A 26818-nucleotide genomic window follows, 5' to 3' on the forward strand; every position below is an offset into this window, starting at 1 on the left:
AAAATAGTATGAGGAGCATTATCTTGATGTCTAAAGGAGTTCATTTTTACTTGTAATAAAACCTCTGTTCTCTCCACAAGAGCAAAATGGCCTCTCCAGGTCATCTTCTACCCTGATGCCTCTGCCTCCCCAGCTCGACTCAGCAGTACCTGCCTGAGAGACTCTCCCTCCCAGCTCATCTCACTGTGCAGCTTCTCTCCTGCCTGTGCTTGTACATCTGCATTGTGCTCTTCTGTCTTGAGTCTGTCCCATCCCTTCTCTTTGACCTCCCTCACTCCATTTATTTATTCCATACTCTTTCGTTCATTCATTCACAAATCTTCACTGGACATTGCTATGGGCCAGGCACTCTTCCAGCAGCTGAGAATACAATAATGAACATAATAGACAAAGTCCTTGCTCTCATGAAACCTCTAAGTATTCCAGGGGAGGAGCCAAGTTATCAGTAAAAACACAATGTGATGTCATGTAGTGAGTGACACTTTCTCTGGAGAAAAAGCAGCTTAGGTAAGAGTGGTAAAATGTTAGAATGATAGGGACGATTTTAGATTGGCTGTTCAGAAAGACGAGCTGAGTAAAAACATTTTTTTGAGCAGAGATTGGAATAACATAGAATCGGCATGTATAGAATACTTACTATGTGCCATGCATTTTCTCATGCTGGCATTCCCAACTCCTTACCATGGTTCATCATGGAACCCCCTCAGGAAGAATAAAAACTGTCTTCCACTCAATTTATTATTGTGACTATAAAAAAAGAAAACACTGGCAATAGGCAGAAAAATTTGGGCTGGTGTAAACAGCTTAAAGTGGTGTGATGGAGGATGAGGACAGAACAGTGAGATGACAAGCTTCTCATATTTTATCTCTATAAGCCATCAGATCTGTTGGGAAAGCAGTGAAGTCATAACGTGCATTAGAGCAAGAGCAGTCACTGTATAGTGCTTTACTAAACTCAAACAGAGATGGAAGTAACACGTGAAAGCTACAACCAGAAATAGTTAATCTCAAAGCCAAACCAAATCAACTCAAAACACAGCAACAACAAAACAACGAAACTGTTGTCTAAAGGTGGAACGGTTACTTTACACCTCTTGGCAATTTCACCATTTATGGCTAATTGGCAGTGATATTAGAGACAAGATCTAAACATCAGCTTAAATTTTTAACTAGATGGTCTTTGAAAAAATATGGCTTTATGATTCAATGGCATATACTGAACAGAGTTGATTGGTCTGTTAGGCTATATATTAAGATCATCACATTGGGAAACAATATTAAAATGTATGTTTCATTTTTTGATTCAAAATTCAAAGAAACATTTTATATATACAATTACTGAAGCCAGAGTTAGTACAATTCATAAAATAAAGAGGATATTTTCCTCCAGAATCATTTTCCTGAACATCAGTGTTTTATAATAAAGTTGAGATGATTGCTTTCCAAACAAATTATCCTGATTCTGAGACTTAAATAAGTTGATCTTGCTGCTATGTTTTATTTATCCTTAAGGGTACAGTTATAATTTTTTAAACAAAGAGAAAGATAAAGCATCTAGCATATGAGCATAAATATTGTTTCTTAGAGCATATTCGTTATTCTCCTGAGGTCAGGAGTTCAAGACCAGCCTGGCCAACATGGTGAAACCACAACTCTACTGAAAATACAAAACTTAGCCAAGCATGGTGTTGCATGCCTGTAATCCCAGCTAACTGGGAGGCTCTGGCAGGAGAATTGCTTCAACCGGGAGGCAGAGATTGTAATGAGCCAAGATCATGCCACTGCATTCCAGCTGGGTGACAGTACAAGACTCCATCTCAAAACAAACAAACAAAAAGATACTACAATCAAACAACTTTGAAAATGTATACACTGTATTTCTCCTTTGGAAGACACAATATATGTTAGCAGATTAAGAGTTCTAAGATATCTTGGCACATAAAAATAAGTTAATATTACTTTAAACAAATTTAAACTAATAATCTTCCAAATTCGTGTTACCACAAAGGTATTCATTTTTAGTAACATTCAGTTCAAGAATATTGCCAGCCTCCCTAATGCGCTATGGAGCACATTTTGGGAATTGCTGCTTGGAACACTTTTTATTGCCCTACCTCTTTGACTTCGCCTATTTTTACTATTTTTCCCCTCAGTTTACTGTTGTACATAAAATTAATTGAGTGTTACTGTATTCTAGGCACTGCTCCCAGGACTTCACTTCATTTTCCCATCTATTCCTGATGATAATTCTAAGACATATGCATAAGAGATGACCAAAAGGAGTGCAGAGAGGTGAAATAACTTTCCCAGCATCCTACTGCCAGTAAACAACACAGCTGAAGAACTGATATTGACCTCAGGTATCTCTGATCTGTCCTGGCACCCATGCTCTTATCAAATAAGGGGATGCTTTTTGATTCTTCAATTCCCAGAAGCATTTATACTTCCCAGTCTCCACAGTGTCCAATAGCCTACCTATTTCTTTTTTCTTTTTCTTTTCTTTTCTTTTTTTTTTTTTTTTGAGACGGAGTTTCGCTCTTGTTACCCAGGCTGGAGTGCAATGGCGAGATCTCGGCTCACCACAACCTCCGCCTCCTGGGTTCAGGCAGGTCTCCTGCCTCAGCCTCCTGAGTAGCTGGGATTACAGGCACGTGCCACCATGCCCAGCTAATTTTTTGTATTTTTAGTAGAGATGGGGTTTCACCATGTTGACCAGGATGGTCTCGATCTGTTGACCTCGTAATCCACCCGCCTCAGCCTCCCAAAGTGCTGGGATTACAGGCTTGAGCCTGCCTACCTATTTCTTAATACAAAGATATTTTCCAGACCTTAGCTTACAGGACCTCTCTGCTGCATTGGATGCTGTTTGCCCACAATCCTCCACTTGAAATTTCCTAGATCTTGGGTTTCCCTAGTTTTTCTTCCCTCCTGTACCTCTCTGGCTGTGCCTTCATCTTCTTAGATTCCTTATTTGCCTGACATTAAAAATTGGTGTCTTTGAAGACCCCATTCTGGCCCACTGCCCTCGTCTTCCTTTCTCTCTGCCAGGTCCCACTCACATGTCCAGGCCTTCCATCTCCTCTACCCCTCAGGTTCATAATCAAGTACATGTTTTGTTTGTTTCTTTGTTTTCAACCTATTCAAACTCAAAGGTCTACCACTAACCCAACATGTCTTATATCAGTCAGGGTCCCAGCAGGATGCTCAAAAAGGAAATCCAAGAGAATGTGACAAAGTGAGGAACTATTGATCAAGGCATGGAGCAGAAGTAATGTACTAAGCAGGAAGAAAGAATATTTAGGGTCTAGAAGCAGAGAGAAGTGATTGCTCTCAAGGGATAAGGACAGAGAACTGTTTCAGGAATTTGGCCAGAACACCAGCCTTATAAGAGGGGCTGACTATAGAATTGGAAGAGATAATGAAACCACTGCCTAGTCGGGGCTGGCCGGAGTGGAGACTGGGAGAATAAATGATTTGATTTCTCCCTCCTTCTAGCAGTAATCTTCTGCTAGTGCCTTCTGTTGGCCAAACTCACTAGGAGGTAAAGGGCAAGGGAACAGGAAGAAATGGTCCATAGAGGGAAGCTTTCTGTCACAGGGCACAGTGGAGGGGTGAGTCGATCTCCATGATAGGCTATCCAGCACACATGCTATATTGAGACCACTGCTCTCCCAGGAAAGAGGGTTGGTTACCAAGAAATTACCCTATATCCTCTTCTCCCCAGTTTCCCACATCTAATCAGTCTGGCCAATTTAGCTATTTTCAACATTGCCTCTCTTTTACTGTCTGTCACCCTAAGGCCAATGTTTGTCATCTCTTAACTGGATAATTACAATAACCTGCTACCATAATTCTTCCAGGCTTGCGCTACCTTTGCGATAGCCTTTCTTGCAGGCAAAAAGCTCTATCTGAAATGCAACTCTAACCTCACTAATGCTTTGATTAAATCCTTCAATAAGGCCTAGAGAATACAGAGATCCTACTTTCTGGCTCAGCATATAGAAGTCTCCCTGATCTGGCTCCCATCGCTTCATGGCCTTTGATGTACATCTTCATTTTCCTAAACTCTGCCATGCTTTTCACAACACTGGGCCTTTGCTCATGCAGTTTTCTCTGCCTATGTATCTATGTTTCCGACCCTAACTCATATGTATGCTTCAGGACTCAGCTCAGGAATCATCTTAAAAGAAATCGTTTCCCAAACCACTTAATAGTTAAGTGTCTCTCTTGTAGCAGCCCACATTTTCCTTCTTAAAACAAAACAACATATTTTAATGGCCATAGTCTGTGTCCCTGTTCCCACTATGCTATTGGCCAATAGTCAACTGAGTATTATACGCTTCTGTACCTATAATATCTGGTAAAATTCCTGGCACATATTAGATGCTTAGTGGATGTTTGATTAACTAAATGGAAATGGGCAGTCAGTCTTTATTCTGGAATAGAAAAGACAGTCTTGAAGAAGAAAAGGATCTTCTCAATCTTGCCATTTTGGCTTTGGGGAGAGATTGGTCAGCCAAAAAATGTTTATAGGATGCTCTTTCAAGGAAACTAAAAGACAAGGAGAGATTAATTATAATTAATGCCAGTATCCAAAAGCAGGGATGCTATAGTTAATCGAAATAGAATATTTAGAAAGTAAGTACAGGGGTGGGAATCAGACTCCAGATAAGACCAAAGACACAAAGGGCACTGAAGATTCTGTTGAAATCTCCGACATCTGGTTTGTACATGCCAGTCACAAATTCCTATGGGTGGAGCCAAGAGGGAATCACGAGATACAGATCAACACAGCAGGCTCATAATTGGTCTCTGACATGGTTAAGGGTAGAGAGAACCAGGGTCAGAAATTCCTCTACACTTAATTTAGTCAATGGCGGGTAATAATGAAGGAACAGTATTGAGCGCATGGTAGAGTCATATGATACTCTTCCTCACCCGTGCATAAATCACTGATATTAAAAACCAAGTGGGCAGAAAGAGGAAAATAAAAGTCTCAATTATCTGAAACAGTAAAGTGAAATAGCACACAAAAAAAGGAAACACTCATCATTTAAATCTCTCATAGATTACTGTTAATAGATATAATTTTGATCTTGGACCATTACTTGTACATAAATTGGATTCCTATTCTTCTAATTTGCTAGCAAATGTACAAAAATTATACTTTTTAAAAACAGGTTTGTTTAGTTTAAATTTTCATTAACATAGGAATAGTCTTGTTAGAAAAATGAACTGCGCAGCATTCCTATTTATAAAGAGTGAAAAACCAAATAGATAAAGAGTATTTGATAAGAGAATACATTTATTTGCATATAAATAGAATAGCAGTATATTTGTTTTCATCAAATGTTCTGCATTTCATTCTCTTATTTTTCCTATATTCATTTTCTTACAGAAATTACCATTCATATGTATAAATTGCAATACTGTTCTCAAGCTCGACGTCCTATTTCCATTTCTGATTCTCTGTTTCTGAAATATTTTTCCAAGCATATATCACTTTTCTTCCTTTCATCTCACTTTCTTGAAAAAAGGAAAGAAAACAAAAACTTTTATCAAGAAATCCCCACAACCTTATTTCAAACATCTTCTGTTTGTTTGGTGGTTTAAAAATATTCAGAAGAAAAAGGAGCTGGCCTTTAAGTAACTAGAACGCCTAGGGAAAGAAATCTTTCATTGGATAATTGAGAATGCTTTTCTGGCACAAGGAGAAGACATGATCCTCCTCCTAGAAATAAATTCGAAGGCACAATGCGCAGAGGAAAAAAAGTCTAAGGATTGGTGTTCTGAAGAGCTAGAAAAAGCTTGGAAAAGGAAAACGTTAGGAGGAATTGACAATAGCAGATTATATGAGAGGTGTTTAATTAAGGAGGTTATTCACATATTCTTCTTATTGGCTTATAGGAACCATCTGGGACCTGCTGGAGTCCATAGCACCAGGAGAGAAGGAACACATTCACACTCCTCCCAATCCATTTACACTCTTGCTTACTCTACTTGGGCCACATTAACCTTGTTTTGGTTCCTCAAATCAATGACACCCATCCACAAAAAAGTCTTACATACTTATTTAAGAAAAAATAGCTGATATGATGGGTCTTTAAGATGACTATTGAAAAGTTCTGTAAGAAATTGGGTTATATGACCTTGGATTAAACACTGCCATAAGTATAACCAAGACCAGGGTGTGGAAGAGACTTCATCTCTTAAGGGTAATGTCTGACAAAACATTAGGAGGATTTAGACTAGGAACACAGAAATCTTGGTCAGTTCTGGTTGGTTGTGGTCGTAGGGGAGTGGTGATGTGGAAGAGGAGGCAAAAATGTCACCTGTATATCTGAGTACTGGCTGAAGTTGTACATCACCCATAGAGGGTAAAAAAAAATCAATTTCCTCTAGTATGTCATTTGCTAGTTTTTAATTAATAACATTAAACAGAGGTGAGGCAACATTAACAAATAAACGAGCAATTGAGAGTATTACATTTTTGGGAAAATAACACATTGATATTTTGGTTCATGGTTTTAATAAGATCCGAATATAAGTGATTGGTAAAATTTTTGCCATTTTAATGTAATGAGTGCATTGTAGCATTGTAGTTATGATTGTTTAACTCACATAATGATAATTTTTCTTACATTTTCCTTAAAGATGTGTTCACAAGTTAATATTATGATACTTCATAATTTTCAGAAGCTTTTATGTAATGCAGAAAATTTAAATCCCATTTATTAAGCTTCTACTGAATTCCTGACACCCCATACTAACACCATGGAAGATAGATATATTACAATAGATATGCCTTTATTTCAAAAATATTTACAACGTATTTGGAGTAATTAAATGAAAACGTTAAATACTTTATAGTAAAGCTCATCATTGCATTGGGCTGTGTTTCTGAAAATGCAACATGACTGGAACTGTGTATGGAGAGGTTAAATTAGGGAGAAGGTGAGAACTTGTTATCTGTGGTCCTTGTTGCTAAGCCTTCTATTGTGCCACACGGCTACCAACCACGATGTTTTTTATAGGTGCATCAACTGTATCTGACATCAAATATTCTTTCACAAACCCTAAGCTGCAAGTTAGCATTATATTGATAAGGTTCAGGAGTAAATCTGTTTATAAGTTTGAATACCTTTAACTTGGGTATTTAGATAGTAGAAATAGTGTTACATTTAAAAATAAAGTGCAACTCATATGGTTTTTAATCACTTATGCGTATAAATGTACATTTTCTTTTGGGTTAAAATGAGGCAGAGGTGTAATGTGAATTTTCAATTCCTTCGTACAACAATAGTCTCTCACATAACAAAGAACAAAAGCAAACATATGTTCACAGTGGGAAGGATTATTACTTGATCATCTGTAGAAGCATGGCCCAGCGAGCCTTTGCCAACCTACTGGGGATGTCACATGTAAAAAGGTTTCTCCAAAAGGATGGCAATATGATTTATTAAAGGACTCAGATGACACAGGAGTTAGGGGCAGCAAACTTCATTGTGATGGAAAGATTCTAAGCTGCTCTAGCAAAATGAAAGCATTATGGTTCACCTGCCAACACTGTGCGATATATGGATGAAACCTCAACCATGAAAAGAGAAACTTATTTGTGTGTGTGTATGGGGCGGGGGGCAGACATAGGAAAGGGAGAAAGGCAGATGGACCATGGAAAGTAGATATTTCTCCTGGATAAGAGTGGAATGGCCAGTATCATACCACTAGAATATAATTCTATATCATAGAATAAAATATGAACCTGTTTCAGAAAATACAATATTAAGACTTTTTAAATTTAATATTCTTTGATGATATCTCTGGTAAAGGCAGAAATAGAAAGAAATAGAGAGAAGGGGTTAAAAAAGGACCAGCGCCAAGCCCATGAGTTTAGGAAAATATTCCAGCTGACTACTGAAATGCAACATTTCAGGGAAGGCCAACTTCAAATTCCTGTGATGTCAAATTCCACAATCTACATCTTAGTAGACACAGTACTTATACTGAGTAAACTGACACAGGAAGACATTTTCCAGGAGGGCTTCGGGAAAGATATAGGACAAGTGTAGATAGTTACATTTCTTTCACTGGGAATTATGGGAAGATGCACAACAGCCAGGCTCACCAGATAAATACCTCACTTGCATTCATCCATAGAAGACTTTGAAATTAGTAGCTGTCCACTTAATAGCAGGATTCCATTTTTTGCTTCTATTTTACATACATCATCAATATTGATATAAAAATAAAATTTTTCATAACCAACATTGTGTTTCGGCAAGATCAGTTATGCAGCTATTAGCTTCAAATGTGCAGTGGATGATTTAGACAATCTGAGATGCCCGACTCTGTGTGCTCATCACAACTGCAAGGATAAGGAAATGTGGCACAAAGACTTTTTTGCCAGTCACATTTAGGTTCCCTCGACGGAACTGGTTATAGTCACTTATACACATTCAAACTTCCATACTTTTCCACCATTGATATCCAGCTGCTTATTTGTGAGTTGTGGAAAATATAAAACTATAAAATAAACTTCATACTTGAATTTCTCTGTCTTATGGTCTTTTAGGGTTTTCACTCTTCTATGAAGGGTACTCATATGGAGTAGTGACAAATGTATTAACTATGGTGAAAACTATGGAATTCTTTTGGCAGGGGAGAGTTGAGAAAATGTTTTATTTCTGACTTGGCACACGTGGAACATTTTAGATTTTATTATGAGATACAGTCAGCAATTTGGTATTTAATAATGGAATTTTTCCCATCCTTCTATCACCACCTGCTTATTCAGGATATATTTTACTGGCACTTATTCAGGACCTAGAATTAGAAAATATATCCACATTACAAAGAGATTATACTATGTGGCCAATGTACGTGTAATATACTATCCCCGAAATGTAAGACGTTACCTTATGTGCCCAATTTGCCACTTTGAACAACTCTGCCAACTGCAACAAAATAGGAGCAAATGAAATAGCATATGTAAAGTAAAATACCTGAAAAACTGGCACAGATATTTAATACATACGGTTTTGTCTTCTTTCCTCTGATATATTTTATATTCAGATGACAAAACATTACATTCACATAAACTAAAAGACAATGATTTTTCTTATAAAATTGTGTCCCATTACAATAATTATTATTTAAATGGCAAACTTTGCCAATGTATTTACTATGTGATGCAGTTTGCCATAGTTTACATTTACCAGCAACGTTCAGGAATGTACCAATGACGGCAAGCAGGTCGGACCTTATGGCAATCACTGACATTATCATTATGCCATCGCTACCTGCATTTTCTCATTCCAATATTGAGTTTTATGTCAAACCGTGGCCACGCTTATTTCATTTAATTGCTAAACCTTACCCCTACTCCCAACCAAATAATTCTCTCATTTCTGGAATTTTCTCATGAAGAACTCAAGCAAAAACCTGCAGTTGTGCTAAAGGTTAGGTTTGGATCAGATGTCATATGTATAAGTCTTAGCTGTGAGTAAAACTTATATTGACTTGATTTCTTATTTTGAGTTCATGACAATTATTGCATAGGTAAAATAGTCGTGACAGTTTGATAGACGATGACTAATAGACAGCTTAATAAGTCTAATACATTTGTGATGTGTACAAAAGAACAACCTCCTACAGTAAAAACATATAACTGAGCTTATTATTTACCATATTTTAAAATAAAATGATTATTGATCACTTAGAAAATGTAAAAGCATATTAATATACATTTTTTATTTTTTAAAGATTTATTTTAATTTTATTCTGTCTACATCCAACATTATGAAGAAAACCAAAGAATGAGCAGTTTTTAGAAGTATGTTTTAGGATTTTATGTCTGCTTTTTTTTTGAGATGGAGTTTGTTTTTATCTTCTTTTATTGCATTTTAGGTTTTGGGGTACATGTGAAGAACATGCAAGATAGTTGCATAGGTACACACGTGGCAGTGTGATTTGCTGCCTTCCTCGCCTTCACCTATATCTGGCATTTCTCCCCATGCTATCTCTCCCCAATTCCCCACCCCACGCTGTCCCTCCCCTATTCCCCCCAACAGACCCCAGTGTGTAGTGCTCCCCTCCCTGTGTCCATGCGTTCTCATTGTTCAACACCCGCATATTAATATAATTTAAGGTCTTACTTAGGCATTCTGCTGTTGTTCCTCCCTGAAAATTTTTTTTCTATTTTGCGTTAAGACAAATGAAAGTGTGGAGTATATAAAATTAATGCTTTTCGTTATCCATTGGTCATGTTCCACTAAATTCTTTCCAGGCATTCATAATTAATGGTGCATATAAGCAAGAAGTGACTCTATAATAGGAAAACCTTTAGACCGGTTAACCTCGCATCCATCTCTAGGGTAAGTATCACTGTGGTTCTGAAAGGATAGCTCCGAGTCACCTGTCGACATTCTTGAGTTTGCTTTGCCGAGAGGGGAAAGGACTAATGACAGAGCTACAGTATATCCGCTAAAGACATGAGTGATACACAATCACTTCGCAACTTCACTTCGCCTTCCAAGAAAATATCTGGCCGACATTTATTCCAAAAAATTATCTACAGTATAGTTATCAGACTGATTTTTCAAAAGCAACACCTTTTCATTTTTCTCAAAGTAAAACCGCAGGGTAGCACATTCCAAAGAAGGTAGGGAAAAGTTAATTATTATATATTTTTCCACCATTAAATCTAGAGGTAGTATCATCTGTAAATATACCGGAGAAAGTCTAGAGACTTTTTAAAAGGAATCGTAAAGATGTTGATAGGAGTTGGGGAAAGGAATCCTTGCCAAGCTCTATCTGACACTCCTTATTCAAGGAAAATTCTGCCCTAACGCAGCCCTGGCAGTCTATTTGTGGCCAGGGAGCTGAGTCCCGCTCCATTCCCCAGTGTATAATTCCAGCTGTAAGGAAAATTAAGACAAAGCAGCCGCACATTCTGTGCGAGGGAGGGCGGAAAGGTTAAGCGGTGTTGGGGGGCAGTGGAAACCAGAAAAGAGAGTGACCTCATTTTGCCTGAGAAAGCACCATCCAACAAGCCCACCTCTGATGTGGGTATCGGCGGCGGGAAAAGAGCACAAAGGGCGAACGCTGGAGAGCGCAAACTTCGCTTATTCTTCCACCCCCACCTCTCAAGACCACCAGGAACACGCACACGCAAGGACAACAAAGCGCGCGCCCAGGCTGCACGGCGGGCGCTTCCCGCGGCCGGGTCATTGCGCCCTGGGGCGCGCCGCTCCTCTCGGCAGAGCGAGGGCGCCTGAGCGCGGCGGCCGCCCGGACCGCCGGGGAGGAGGGGTGGGGGGAGCTCCCCTACCTTGAACAGCACAAAGAACCAGAGCAGAGGCAGGAGGCGGAGGCCGCCGTGTATCCCCGTGGGCAGGTGCCCCATCGCTGCGCGGACGGGGACCCCGGGGCACGGCTGCGCTAGCGGACTCCCCCGGCGGCGGCTCACAATGGCGAACTGGGGCTGCAGCCTCAGACCGTGGGCGCCGAGCTTGCTCCTGGCGGGCGCATGCCGCCGTTCCAGTCCCCCTGCGCCTGCTCCCTTTCCTCCTCTGCGCCCGGGGTCCTCCGAGAACGTGCCAGGCGCCGCTGTTCTTTAATGACTAAGGATGAAGAGGGTGGGGATTGGAGTGGGCGAGGCTCTGCCGCCGCCACCACCGTGGCTGCCGGAGGAGGCACGGGGTACGCGTGGTGAGCGAGAGGCGGGGGCCCCCGCGCCCAGCCCGCCGTGGTCCTCTAGCAGCAGGGACACTCTCACTCTGACTGCCTACCCATGAAATGACAGCAGCCTCCCAACCCTCCGCTGCCTGCCACTGCTGGACAGCCCCCACTGCAGACTCCGCCTCAACACTTCCCACAGTCTCTGAGTCTCCCGAGTTCTGTGGGGGTTCCCTGACCCCTCTTGAGCAATCCAGGCGCCAGATCCCAGTTCCCTCTCAATCTTCCTACAGCTGTACTCAAGTGCAGTTATAAAGGATCAGTAACACCTGGGTGGTTGGGACTGTAGAAACTGTGTGTAGTGTGAGTGTGTGTGTGTGTGTGTGTGTGTGTGTGTGTGTGTGTTAGGAAGGGTATTTTCTCTCCTTTCCCACTGCTTCCATTCTCCCCATCCCGTTTAAACACTCTCATCCTCTCCGTCCCACACTCACCCAGGAACAAATAGCGCAATTATGTACGTTTTCCATTTGAAATCAGACGTTCTTGTACATTTCAGATTCTCTTTTAATACCAAAGTCTGTCGGGTCACCTGAAGCTGAATATAGAAGGAGGAAAAAAAGACAATATTTTACGTGTTAGACCCTTGAACAACACGGGTTTGAACTCGTGGGTCCAATTATATGCAGATTTTCCTCCACCTCTGCCAGGCTTGAGACAGCAAGACCAAACCCTCCTCCTCCTCCTCAGCCTGCTCAACCTGAAAAGGATGACGTTAAAAACATTTATGAGAATTCATTTGTACTCAGTAAATGTAAATGTATTTTCTCCTCCTCATGATTTCCTTAATAACATTTTCTGTTCTCTAGCATACTTTATTGTAAGAATACGGTATAGCATACATGCAGCACAAAATGTGTGTTAACTGTATATTATGCTATCAGTAAGGCTTCCAGTTAAGAGTAGGCTCTTAGTAGTTAAGTTTTTGGTGAGTCCAAAGTTACATGTGGATTTTCCATGGAATGAATCCCTGTGTTGTCCAAGTGTCAGTGATATGTACAAACAGTTATTTGTTTTTTAACAGTTATCTGTGAATAATTTTCCTGGGACTTTTTAGAATCACAAGCAATGACTTTCAAGCTGTGAGTCCCTAATCTACTACGTGTCTCCTTTTTTGTTATGTGTATTTTTTGAAAAATAAGTCTGTCAAAATCAACCCTGGTATGCACCATTCAGAGAGCAATCACTTCTTAATGTCCTGTAAATTACCCTACCGTGCCCTGTCAGTATTGGAACCTATTTATCCCGGAGGCATGCTTGGGCACCAGGAGACAGGAGAGGCCACTCTGGTCATGAATGTAGTTGTTCAGGCACAGACTTTGTTTTGGTCATACAGCTAGGGAGTGGTGGCCCAGAACAGGATCCAGGCCTGTGTTTACTCAGCATTTTCTGGATGAGCAGTGGCCAAACACTAATCATTTGGTGGTTGTATGTATGTGTCTTAAGGAAGTTTCACATTCAGTATATTTACATAAGTGTGAAAAAATATATATGCACACACACACATACATGTGTACTAAATGTCATATGGATGAATATATAGAAGGATGGTCTGAATTTGGTGTCTTTGTTTGGAAGCTTCTGCTTTCATCTTCTTCCTATCACATGCTCTCTTCAGTGCCCTCCTGTGCACTCTTCATTGGTTTGGACTTTTGCTTTCTTTGGAGAAAATGTTAGCTGCTCCTCTCTTCCTCTGGGTCAGACTTATGGGCTATCTGACCGTTTAATCCTTGGGATTGCACTTGCGGGAACTTTGGTTTAATATGTTCTCTTTTTATGTTGATGCTCCTGAAGCAGCATTTTATTTCCACTCGTCCTCAGAAGTGGCTATAAAGTGACCTAACCCCTAAAACATAAGATACGTGTAGGCCGAGGGCAACGATCACACTCACAGGATGCCAACGATCGCTCTTTGGAGAAGCGTTTAGTTTTAAATGTGTCTGTGAATTATGGGACTGTAGGATGATATTCATGAGTGTGCATGTGTATGAATATACATGCATATAGTCTTGGCTGATGTGTGTAGAGCATTTGAAAGCAGTTCTGATCATACATTAATCTCGTAAATGCAACAAGAACTTTCACAATGAGGCACACTTTTATTTTTTAAATTTATTATTATTATTATTATTATTATTATTTTTGAGACGGAGTTTTGTTCTTGTTACCCAGGCTGGAGTGCAATGGCTCAATCTCGGCTCACCACAACCTCCGCCTCCTGGGTTCAGGCAATTCTCCTGCCTCAGCCTCCCGAGTAGCTGGGATTACAGGCACACGCCACCATGCCCAGCTAATTTTTTTGTATTTTTAGTAGAGATGGGGTTTCACCATGTTGACCAGGATGGTCTCGATCTGTTGACCTTGTGATCCACCCGCCTTGGCCTCCCAAAGTGCTGGGATTACAGCCGTGAGCCACCACGCCCAGCCGGCACACTTTTAAATAATCATATTTTGCTATGTCTTTCTGTTTTTCTGTTAGTCATATGTCACAATTTGTTTAGCTCTTCCTCTCTGTGCACATGTACACATGGACCACTTTGGAGGAACAATAGCAGCACAACACAGTTGAGTAGTAAAGCATTGGTAATTGGCATTGTTGTTATTTTATTACTATCATTGTGGTTAGATGGCTGAAGACTGAAAGGATTATTTTACAATCACCTAGAAAATTCCCTCTCTAGAGAAAAGTATTTTACATTGCTATTGCTGGATAAAATACTTTCATTTGTTTTTATGGCACTTAAACCATAACAGTCCTTTGAATTGTCCTAGAAGAGACTCTCATAAAGAATGTGAATGCTGTGTCATCAGCAGTGTGGGGTTTTCAATTCATAGAGCATGTTTCGTGTTTCTTTGAACTATCGACTGGTTTCTCAATACAATACTTCCAAAGTATGATAAATCTTATTAGGTTATTTTCAAGACTCCAAATCAACAAAACAGCCAGAGGCAACATACAGTGCATATAGTAATTTACGTTTTACCGATTGCTTCTATGTATTTGTCCAGATTTTGTTACGACAACCACACTGTTAGGTAAAGAAGGCTGAGATCGCTATCACCAACTGTTTTCCCCTAATGCTACTTTTCCGGGAGAAAAATAAACACAGAAAAATAATAAAAAATAATAAAATCTCTTACATGCCATAAAATAAGCATTGAAAACATAAGTTCTCACAAATTGAAATAAAGCTCTCTACTTCCTTTGAAAATTAAAAAAAGATGGTTAATGATTATGAAACTGGCACGTCTTTTCAAAGTCTGTAGGAGTCTTGGTTTTTACTAAGAAAAGTGATCTTTTCCTAAATATGTAGAAATGTATCTCTGCCTATGTGGTTCACATCTATCTCTTTTATACAAAAGCATGAGCAGACACAGAGATGAAGCTAGAATCCCTGTGAGAGGTTTAATGAGGAGTCAAATGGAACTCTTACAGTGCCCTTGCCAATGAAGCTCAATTCTGTCCTCCAGGGACCAACTCTAATGCAGTTCGCTGTGTTTAGTCCTGGCTTCCACTACTGAAATAGCCTACGAGGCTGTCAGCAGTTTCAGGATTAGATAGTTGTGTTTATGGGGGATGCTCAGTGACAAATAATTTACTTTATATGGAATAAAAAGAAAAATTCAAGCCACTGATCTCTAGACCGTATTCCACTAGGAAAGTAATAGCCATTCAGTTTGTTTCCCATATCTCGCATGTTACAATTTTTATAGCATATGAACTGTAGATTGTGTGTTCTAAGCTCTTAGAAGAAAATGACCAGGAAGCATTTTGATTTTCTATTTATTTGAGCATTCGTTTTAAGTCTTTCTCTTGATGAGTAGTGGTTTCTCACCTTAATGATGTGTTGACAATTCATAAGTTTTGTGTCTTTCAAAATGAGAATGATTGACAGCCCTCAGGTGAGTGGCATGTTCTGGCTGCCAAGATTTATTACTCTTGCTACACTTGAAAACCAGTGGAAATACACTAAAGAAGGTCATTTATGCTTTTACAGGAAGAGAGATTTTTCCATTACATTCCCCCTCCCAAAAGGTTTCTATTAAGAGACTTCTTTGTACTTGATTCTTACATGTTTTAAAAAATCAAATAAGAATAATATTGCATTACAAGCAGAATATTGCATTACAAGGTATGTTTTATAACACAAAACTATAAGCTTAAACAAATAAGGAAACATACATAGAAAGTATGATATATATATATGTATATATATGTGTATCTCTCTCTCTCTACATGCATATATATATATGTAGAGAGAGAGAGAGATACACATATATATACATATATATATCATATTTTGAACACAAAATGCATATATATATCATATTTTGAACACAAAATACAGGCTATAGAATAAACAACCCTATATTAGAAATGCAGATTGTCATGTTTTTAGATATTATACCTTCATTCAGTCATATACTAGGATTACTATTTGCTATTAGCATTTCATTTACTTGCTCTGAAACTGAATAAAAGACATTGGACACCCTTAAGTTATACAATTTTATCCCATATTTGATTTGTATGACATGCTTTGACTAACGAATTTCTAAATTTTTTTTTCTAGATATTCCAGACATTGCTATCATCTACTTACTGAGCTTTTATTCATAACTAGGTTTTTCAGCTAACTATAGTTTAAAGTATTAGCATCCCTGCACTGAACGATTCACTTTATCTTGGCATAAATAGCAAGAATAGAACCTGAGTGTAATTTATAGCTAAAGGAAGACACAGTGTTTGCTAAGTGTTTGCTGATGCTTCCTTCCCTTCCTTCTTTACTTCCCTTCAAATTAAAGATGCAATGCAACATTTACAGTCAACTCTGTCACGCATAGTGCCTACATATGTGCCACTTAAAAGCAGTTACCAATATCTAACTATGAAAAGTTTGGTGATGGTGATTTCCGGTGCTATGTAAAAACTATGAAAACGTTAATCGCATATTTTGAAAATCCACTGCCTTAACTGCTAAGGATATTGTACTTCAGCAGTTACAGTAGCATAGCAGGTATAGCAACATTGCATTGACAATCATACTTTAAATCAATAACACCACATTTATTTTTATGCTAAAATCACAAAGCTAATGATATACTCAAATCTAACTGAGAGAAGGGGTGAAAATGGCCATACTCAGAAGACATGAGGGGATGCCATTGATAGATTGGTATTATTACCTGTCTTAGCAGAAGGAGTTAGAGGAAAAAATTTAAAGAAGGCACAGTAATTCTAGAGAAAATTGAAGTGCCCAAGGGAAAACAAAAACATCCTCCTCATCAAAAGACAAGGGAAAGGCAAAACAGGAAAGTCACACATTTCTAGATACAGTTGCTCAATGTGAATGTCTGTAAGAGAAGCAGGTTGGGAGTGGGGGTTATATGTAGAGATATCACTTGTTTTGGTTAATAATTCAATAATGTGGAAAAATTATAAAGATAAGCATTTAATATATCTTAAAAGGATGATCTGAGTGAAATCTGATCAGGGATCAATATGTGTAAAGCCTATGGCCATTCTATGTTAACTCACTGTCTCACTCTACAGTGACCATTTTCAGCCTCTTCTACTCATCTCAAAGCTTCAACCCTCTCCCCTGCAGAAATTTTCAGTATTTTGGCTTCACCTTCTATCTTACAGGGGAAATAGAAGGGACAACTTTTTTTATCTTCCTTGACAGTGGACATAATCCCAACCCATATTCAATTCCTTTCTGTCTTATTGAGAACAAGGAGCTCTCTCTCTCTCTCTCTCTCTCTCTCTCTCTCTCTCTCTCTCTCTCTCTCTCTCTCTCTCTCTAACAATATAAGGCAAATTTCACACCTATTTTCTGGAGCTCTTTACTTCCAGCCTTTTCTGTGCCATTTTTAACCTCTACCTTTTGATGCATTCCATCCTTTTGGTTTTTAACCATGTTCATATCTTTACAACTGAAGGAATGGAAGTCTTCACTGGACTCTGCTTGCCCCCGGCTGGTACCTTTCCTTTCTTCCTATCTTTCACCACTGCCACTGCCTCTTCCCAGTGATAGTTTTCGAAGGGTTGTGTATACTCCGTCTCCATATTTTTTAGCTTCTACTTACTCTTCAACTCACCCTGTAGGGCTTCTGTTCCCATTATCTCTTGAGCACTGCTCTCACCAAGGTCCACAAAGAACCTCTTAGGTTAATATGCTATGTTTGCTGTCCCTCCTTCCTCAAGCATTATCAACTCCGATTTTCCATAACCTTACACAACCCTGCTTTTTGTCTATATCTCTGGAGGTTCTTTTGGTATCTCCCTTGCTTGTTCATTTTCCCCTTCCTGTCCATTTAATGTTGCCATTTTCAATACTTAATCCTAGAGTCTCCCTGTTTTCCTCTATATTCTTGTCTTAGCCAATCTAATCACTGGCCATGTCTTCAATCCCACATATACAGATGATCCACAGGGTCCTGTCAGCAGCCTTAGTAAAACACTCTTGTATTTCATATCCTCGAAGCTAACTGCATGCTTGGATCTCCTTGTATGTGTTTCAAACTTCTCAAACTTAATAGGTCTGTAACTGAACTAATTTCCCCCAGAAACTTCTATCTTTGTAAATTATACCAAGACCAAACCATTCACAAAAGCCAGAAACCCAGGTGTAATTCCTTATGAGTCCTTCTCCACCCACCCACCTTCAATAGCCCCAAATCCAATGTGATTCAACGTCCTGTTCTTTTCCTTCTGAAATAGTTGCTATGCCAATTCATTTTTCTCTATCCCACCCGACCTGTACTTTAGTTCAAATTGCCTTTGTCTTTTGCCTGAAGTATTGCAATACCTTCCTGAATACCTAATTGCATAAGTCTAGTCTACGTCTGTCCTCTCTGGCTTCCTCCACTGCAACCTGGAGTACAACAGAAAAGTATTTCCAACTGCATCAAGGTAGAGCCAGTTTTTGTAACTTCAGTCTGATTAATCAGACTCTTATACATAAAACTAATCAATGGTTTCTAAATGCTTCTAAGATAGTAGTAGGATTCCTTAGCTCGGGCTGGGCATGGTGGCTCATGCATGGGTTAATCCCAGCACATTGGGAAGCCGAAGTGGGTGGATCACCTGAGTCAGGAGTTTGAGACCAGCGTGGCTAACATAGTGAAACCCCATCTCTACTAAAATACAAAAGTTAGCTGGGCATGGTGTTAAGCACCTGCAATCCCAGCTCCTCGGGAGGCTGAGACAGGAGAATCGCTAGAACCTGGGAGGTGGAGGTTTCAGTGAGCCGATTGCACTCCAGCCTGGGTGAAAAGAGTGAAAATTCGTCTTAAAAAAAAAAAAAAAAGAATTTCTGAGTTTGGTCCATAGGCCCTATACAATCTATCCCTTACCTGAATCTCAAATCTCTTGTGATATCTCCTTCTCCTTTGGTCTCTGATCTTCTAAAACTCATTCATACAATTCTCCAACCTGATACTGAGATGTTTGCTGTTCTCTCTGCCTGGAATGTTCCTCTCCTAAATGTAATCCTATTTCTGCTCTAACGTTACTTCCTCAGCCTACTCCTACAGCTTAAGTTTTCATAACCCACCTAGTCTATTTAGTACTGATATTTTATTTTCTTTTTAATCACCATGAACTCTGTAAGAGCAGGGATTATGTCAGGCACTTTCTGTACAATTTCTCCTGAGCACTTAATTCCAGGAAATAAGTAGCTACTCAGAGAGTATGGGTTGAATGAATAAAGTAGAATAATTGCCAATGGTAATTGTACCATCAAATATTGAAATATAGGCCAGGCGCGGTGGCTCAAGCCTGAAATCCCAGCACTTTGGGAGGCCGAGGCAGGTGGATCACGAGGTCAACAGATCGAGACCATCCTGGTCAACATGGTGAAACCCCATCTCTACTAAAAATACAAAAATTAGCTGGGCATGGTGGCGCGTGCCTGTAATCCCAGCTACTCGGGAGGCTGAGGCAGGAGAATTGCCTGAACCCAGGAGGCGGAGGTTTCGGTGAGCCGAGATCGTGCCATTGCACTCCACCCTGGGTAACAAGAGCAAAACTCCATCTCAAAAAAAAATATTGAAATATAATATGTTTATTTTAATGTTTTGGTTTAGTTGTCTAAGGTAAGATATGAAACTTTACCCTAGGTTCACATCCACTTTTTGTAGGGAACAACAAATAGGAGACAGCAAAGTAACAATATCTGCGTATGATTGATCCTGGGGAACCATGTGCAGAACGAAAGGTTGGTGAGTGATCAAGGAGAGGAACACATAGGGGAAAGTCATTTTCATGAGGTTGATGACTTAACTCAAATTCAGGCCATCTTTCCATTGTAAGTGGGTAGACAAACCGTAGTCCCCGCATTCAACAGAACATTACTCAGAAATAAAAGTAACTGAGCTGCAGATACATGCAACAATATAAATGACTCTCCATCTGTGTTAAGTGAAATCAGATACAAAAAGTCACAATCTGTATGTACCCATTTACGAGTAACTTTAGAAATGGCAAAACTGTGGAGAACAAAACCAGACCAAATGTTGTCAAGGGGTAATGAAAGAGTTAACTTAAAAGATACGCAAGACTTTTGGGGTGATGAAAATATTCTAAATCTTTATTTATTTATTTTCTTGGCAGTTACATAACTTTATCCTTTTACAAAACTCATCAAACTTTATACTAAAAAGCATGAATTTTCATGCATTTTTTTGAATTAAGAAAACCAAAAATTAGGAAACAAAACGAAAACTCCAAGCAAAAATTCAGTATAGGAGAGAGGTGGAGCAAGATGGTGGAATGGAAAGCTCCACCTGTTTCCCCCACCACAAGGACACCAAGTTAACAACTGTCTACACAGAAAAAACACTTACATACGAATCAACAATCAAGTGAACTCTCATAATACCTGGTTTTCAATTCAGATCACTGAAAGAGACACTGAAGAGATAGAAAATACAGATCTGAATCTCCCAACATGACCCTGAGCAGCAGCAGCCTGGTGTGGAGAGCATCTCTGGGTGCTGACAGAAGGAGAAGACAGCAATCTATGATTCATTGAACCCAGTGCTATCCTGTCAGAGCAGAAGGAAAAGCCAGACCAAACTCAGCTGATTTCCACATGTAGAGGGAACATTTAAACCAGCCCTAGCCAAAGGGGAATCACTAATACCAGTGGTCTAAACCTGAGTGCCCACAAACCTTGCCACCAAGGGCCACAGGGCTCTCAATCTCTACACAAACTTGAAAGGCAGTCTAGACCATAAGGATGGGAACTCTTAGGTGAGCTATAGAATTGGACTAGGACCAGAGACAGTGGACTGGGGGATATGTGACATACTGAGACACGAGTTGGGGCAGCTAAAGGAGTGCTGGCATCACCCCTCCCCTAACCCATGGTGGCACAGCTCATGGCTTCAAAAGAGACCCCTTTCTTCTGCTTGAGGAGAAGAAGGAAGAGTGGGGAGGACTTGTCTTGCATGTTGGATATCAGCTCAGCCACAGTAGGATAGCGTACCAAACACAGTTGTGAGGCCCCTGTTCCATGCCCTAACTCCCAGACATTTCTAGACACATCCTGGGTCCCAAGGGACTTGCTACCTTGAAGAAAAGGACCCAGTCTTAGCAGCATTTATCATCTGCTAACTGAAGAGCCCCTGGGCTCTGTATAGCCAGCAGCAATACCCAGTTACTGCATTGAGGGCCTTAGTGAGCCTCTGAGACTTACTGGCTTCAGGTAAGACTTGGCACATTACCTGCTGTGGTGGCTGTGGGGCAACACTCCTTCTGCTTGAGAAAAGTGGAGGGAAAGGTAAAGGGGACTCTGTCTTTCATATTAGGTAGCAACACAGCCACAGTGGAGTAGAACACAAAGCAGGCTCTGGGGTCCTCTATTCCAAGATTTGACCCTTGGAAGGCATTTCTGAACCTGTCCTGCAAAAGGGAAGAGCCTACTTCCCTGAACGGTGAGTTCCAGGCCAGGCAATATTCACTACAATCTGAATTAAGAGACCTTGGGCCTTAAAGGAACATAGGCAGTAGTCTGGCAGTGATCCTCGCAGCCAGGGTGGCAGTGACTATGGGTTGAGGCTCCACTGCCTTTGGAAAGGGGAGAGAAGAGTGGCAAGTGCTGCATCTAGTGGTTTGTATACCAGCTCAGCTGCAAAGCCATAGACCACCAGGTGGACTTACGAGATTTTGCTCCAATCACATCACCTATACAGATACATAGAGACTAAAAATAAATGGATGAAAGAACGTATTTCATAACAACGGAAACCAAATAGGACAGGAGTTGCTATACTTACATCAGACAAATTAGATTTCAAGACCAAAACTGTAAGAAGAGACAAATATCACTATATAATGATAAAGGGGTCAATTCCACAGGAGGATATAACAACTTTAAACATATATGCACCCAACACTGGAGCACCCAGATATAAAAAGGAAATACTGTTAGCACTAAAGAGAATGTTAGGTTCAATACAATAATAGCTGGAGACTTCAAGATCCTATTTTCAGCACTGGACAGATCTTCCAGACAGAAAGTTGACCATGAAACATCAGAGTTGATCTGCATTATAGAGCAAACAGATCTAATAGGTATTTACAAACTATTTCATCCAAAGGCTGCGGAATAAACATTCTTTTCCTCAACACATGGATAATTCTTGAGGATATACCATATGTTAAGTCACAAAACAATTCTTAAAACACTCAGAAACATTGAAATAATATCAAGCATCTTCTCTGACCACAAAGAAATAAAAGTAGAAATAAATAACAAGGGGAATTTTGGAAACTATGCAAATATATGGAAATTAAACACTGTGCTCCTGAATGACCAGTGGGTCAATAAAGAAATTAATAAGGAAATTTAAAATATTATTCAAACAAAACATACCAAAACGTATGTGATACAGCAAAGACAATATTAAGAGGGAAATTTATAGGTGCCTACATTGAAAAAGAGGAAAAACTTCAAATAAACAATACAATGACACATCTTAAAGAGCTATAAAAGCAAGAGGAAACCAAACCAAACTGTAAGTTGGTAGAAGAAAATAAATAATCAAGATCAGAGCAGAATTAAATGAAATTGAAATAAATAAAAATACAAAAGGTGAACAAAAATAAAGGGGTTTTTTTGAAAAGTTAAACAAAATTGACAAAACTTTAGCCAGACTAACAAAAAACAGACAAGATTCAAATCAGAAATCATTACAACTGGTACCCAGAAATTCAAAGGATCATTAGTTGCTACCATAAGCAACTATATGTCAATAAATTGGAAAATCAAGAAGAAATGAAAAAACACCTAGATACGTACAACTTATCAAGATTGAACCAGAAAGAAACCCAAAATATAGAGACACCAATGACAAGTAACGAGATTGAAGGTATAATAAAAATTTACCAGCAAAGAAAAGCCAGGACCTGATGGGTTTACTGCTGAATTCTACCAAACACTTAAAGAGGAACTAATAGCAATCTTACTCAAAACTATCCCACAAAATAGAGAAGGAGTGAATACTTCCAAACTCATCCTGCAAGGCCAGTGTTATCCTGATACCAAAACCAGACAAAGACACATCAAAAAAATAAAGGCAAAAAAGAAAGCAAGAGGAAGAAAGGGTAGGAAAGAAAGAAAGAAGGAAGGAAGGAAGGAAGGAAGGAAGGAAGGAAGGAAGGAAGGAAGGAAGGAAGGAAGGAAGGAAGGAAGGGGAGAGAAAGAAGAAAGAAGGAAGGAAGGGAGGGAGGGAGGGAGGGAGGGAGGAAGGAAGGAAGGAAGGAAGGAAGGAAGGAAGGAAGGAAGGAAGGAGAGAGAAAGAAGAAAGAAGGAAGGAAGAAGAAAGAAAGAAAGAAAGAAAGGAAGGAAGGAAGGAAGGAAGGAAGGAAGGAAGGAAGGAAGGAAGGAAGGAAGGAAGGAAGGAAGAGAGAGAGAGAAAACGCCCATGTTTTTGGCCTGGACAGAAATGAACTTGCCATCATTTGAAAATGAAAAACACTTGGGAGGCTGAGATGGGAGGATCACTTGAACCCAGGAGTTTGAAGCTGCAATGAACTATGATTGGGCCACTCCATTCCAGCACGGGTGACAAAATGAGACCTCTCTCCAAAAATATATATTTTAAAAAAATGAAGACAGAAGTAGTGCCGGTTTTGAGGAAATATTAGTTCCGACGGGGCATGTTAATTTTGAGATATTTATTAGACATCCAAACAAGGATGCTGAATAGGAATGAGACAAATTATTCTGTAAATGAGAGGTTAGGTCTGAACTGAAGTGAGCTATTTAGGCATCTTCAGTGTTTAAAATGATATTTAAATCTTTGAAACTGCCTGAGATCACTAATGAAGCGTGTAGATACTGAAAAGAAGAAATCCAAAGACTGAGAATCAGTCTGATTTTATTTTCTGGTTTTTCGGAATGCAGCAGTAGGCTCTCTAGAAACAGATGGAGGGAAAAATTCTCCTCCCCTCCATCAGAACGAAGACAAAAGTCCATACATAAGTCTGTGGAGGGCTTGTCTTAAATAGCTATGATGGCATAATCTGTTTATAAAATAAGTATCATAGTCTTACTTAATGGAGCAATCTGAATATGTAAATTTAAGTAAGAATCCAACATAAAAATTTCTATGTGTATATATGATTTATTAGACATTTTGTCAATAGTATTTCAGTTTTATTTGGTTTAGTATTTTTTCATTATTACATAGTCTTTAGTTAGGCGAAGGCTTTCGCACAATTATTTATTCTTTTATTCAGTAGGCACTTATTACGTGTTAATTATATGTTAAGTATTTTTGGCTAAGTCCTATGGCTATAAACCTTGTTGGTTTTATTATGCTTCTGTTTTTACTTTTTGAAAAACTTTCTTTCAGACTTAAAGTCCAAAAGAAAGTGTGAATATTGTTATTTTTAGAAAGTTGAAATAAGATAGGCAAAAATCAAATATGCACGCATGTCCTATTTTATAATTATAGCAATATCAGCAAATTTTATGTTCAGAAACTTTGCTATAAGAAAACGATTTTTTAAAATATCAAGTACTGACACATTCAGGGACATTATAAAGCAAAATGAGTTAAGTTACTCTGAATATAAGAAGCCAATCAAATATTGGTGCCATGAGGGTCCCTCAGCAATGACCTTGAAGAGCTAATGGATATCCTAGGAATCTCACTGCTAACTCTCAGAGCCACTAATTCTTGTAGATCTCCACTGACCCACATCAACTGTTGTGCTGTTGATCCTAAATTAAATACACTGGCCTGTTCTTGGTATTAAAAAGCTCTGCTGTTTTCGTTCATCTAAATATAAAGTCTTAGTGTTCTTTATGGTCATTTTCCAGGTGATAATAGCAAAGTTACATAAACATTAAGATAGAGCTACAGAAGATTTGTTTCCAGACTCTAGCGTTTTACAAATTAATAGACCTTGTGAAGGACGATCTGAAAAAGTGATTCACGTGCTTTGATAACATGTGTCTCTTCTTAATCTTCTTTATGACCTTTAAAATTTAAAATGGTCGAAAAACAAAGTTCACTCTAAATTATCATGTCACATCATATCAGTAACTGCAGAAACCAAGTGATTTACATTTCCAATTGTTGTAAACAAAACACCCAAAGCTATTTAAAGTTCTTTACAAAACATGAAACCACCTCCTGTTACTGAGTTGTGCAGTGGAACTGGAGCATAAAGCAAAAGTAGAGATCCATGTTAATGTGAAGTAGAGCATTTTTCTACTTACAGATGTTCAAAGAAAAGCTCAAACATATGCCAGTCCCTGAGAGTGGCAAAGACGTTCTGCTAAAAAGGAGTTAGTAACTTCATGCTTCTGGGCAATGGAGTTTAGAAAATGCTAATACAGGAAAATTCTGCTACAGAAAATGTGAGTCAACCCCAAACCAAAAACTTTAAATGTCATTACTTGCACTCGGTGAGAAACACGTATTTAGGAATGCTGAGAGATCAATAACTAAATGTTAAGCTTTCCTTGAATTGTTCATGAAATTTGCATCTACCCACCGAACTGTGCAAAATAGCGGGTGTCCTGGAATTTGTCGGTCTGAAGTTTTGTATTTCACAAACTTAGAAAATAGATTAACTTTAAATGTGACTATGTTAGTCCATTTTGTGTTGCTATAAATAAGTACCTGAGGCTGGGTAATTTAAAAAGAAAAGAGTTTTATTCTGGTGCACATTTCTGCAGACTGTACAAGATGCATAGCGCCAAACTATGCTTCTAGGGCGGGCCCCAGGAAGCTTACAATCACGGTGAGAGGTGAGGGTGCTGAAGGCATTGTCACACAGTGAGAGACAGCACAAGAGAACTGTCAGACTCTTTTAAAACAACCAACTCCTGCAGGAACTAGCTGAGTGAGAATTCAGTCATTACCTCGGGAAGGGCACCAAGCTCTGCTGAAGGGACCCACTACCAGAAGCCAAACACCTCCCACCGGGCCCCACCTCCAAAACTGAGGCATTTCAACATGAGAGTTTCAAGGGCCAAATATCCAAACGTATCAATCAACAAACACAAAGAGCCTAGGAAAGCTAAAAGATGATAACAAACAGACAAACAGTCAAGCATGATGTTCTCTAGGCTCATCTGTGTTTTTGGACATTGATCTCATAGAAGTTGAGAGTAGAATATTGGTTGCCAGGGACTGGGGAGAATAGAGGAGAAGGGGATATGGAGGATGCTTCCCAACAAGTACAGTGTTATAGTTAGCAGGAATACATTCCTGTACTTTATTACACGGTGGAGTAGCTATAGCTAACAATCGTATATTACAAATAGCTAGAAGAGCGGATTTTGAATGTTCTCACAACAAACAAATGATAAATGTTTAAGGTGATGGTATATTAATTACCATGATTTGATCATTACACAATGTGTACATATATTGAAACATCACCTTTACCTCCAAAGTATGTACAGTTATCATGTATCAATGAAAAAAAGCAAGCAAACATAAACTAAAAAGTTACTAAAATTATGCTTAAAATTACATAATGACAGCATGGCTTAAGAAGATGCAAGTTGAGCTGGAGCAAGATGGCAGAATAAAAGGCTCCACTGATCATCAACCC

At 39.2% G+C, this 26818-nt stretch overlaps 1 protein-coding gene across 1 annotated transcript in view; it reads right to left on the reverse strand.

Annotated features, from left to right (window-relative positions):
- The window catches only part of PTPRO (protein tyrosine phosphatase receptor type O), a 287340-nt gene extending 275717 nt beyond the window's left edge, over positions 1-11623 (reverse strand). The window contains exon 1 of the mRNA XM_035255268.3: positions 11330-11623. Within this exon, the coding sequence (XP_035111159.3) occupies positions 11330-11404 (75 nt within the window). The 5' untranslated portion in view covers positions 11405-11623. The remainder of the gene's footprint in view (positions 1-11329) is intronic.
- Positions 11624-26818: the final 15195 nt, after the last annotated feature.

This window comes from Callithrix jacchus, chromosome 9 (genome assembly GCF_049354715.1).
Source record: "Callithrix jacchus isolate 240 chromosome 9, calJac240_pri, whole genome shotgun sequence".
Lineage (NCBI taxonomy): Eukaryota > Metazoa > Chordata > Mammalia > Primates > Cebidae > Callithrix > Callithrix jacchus.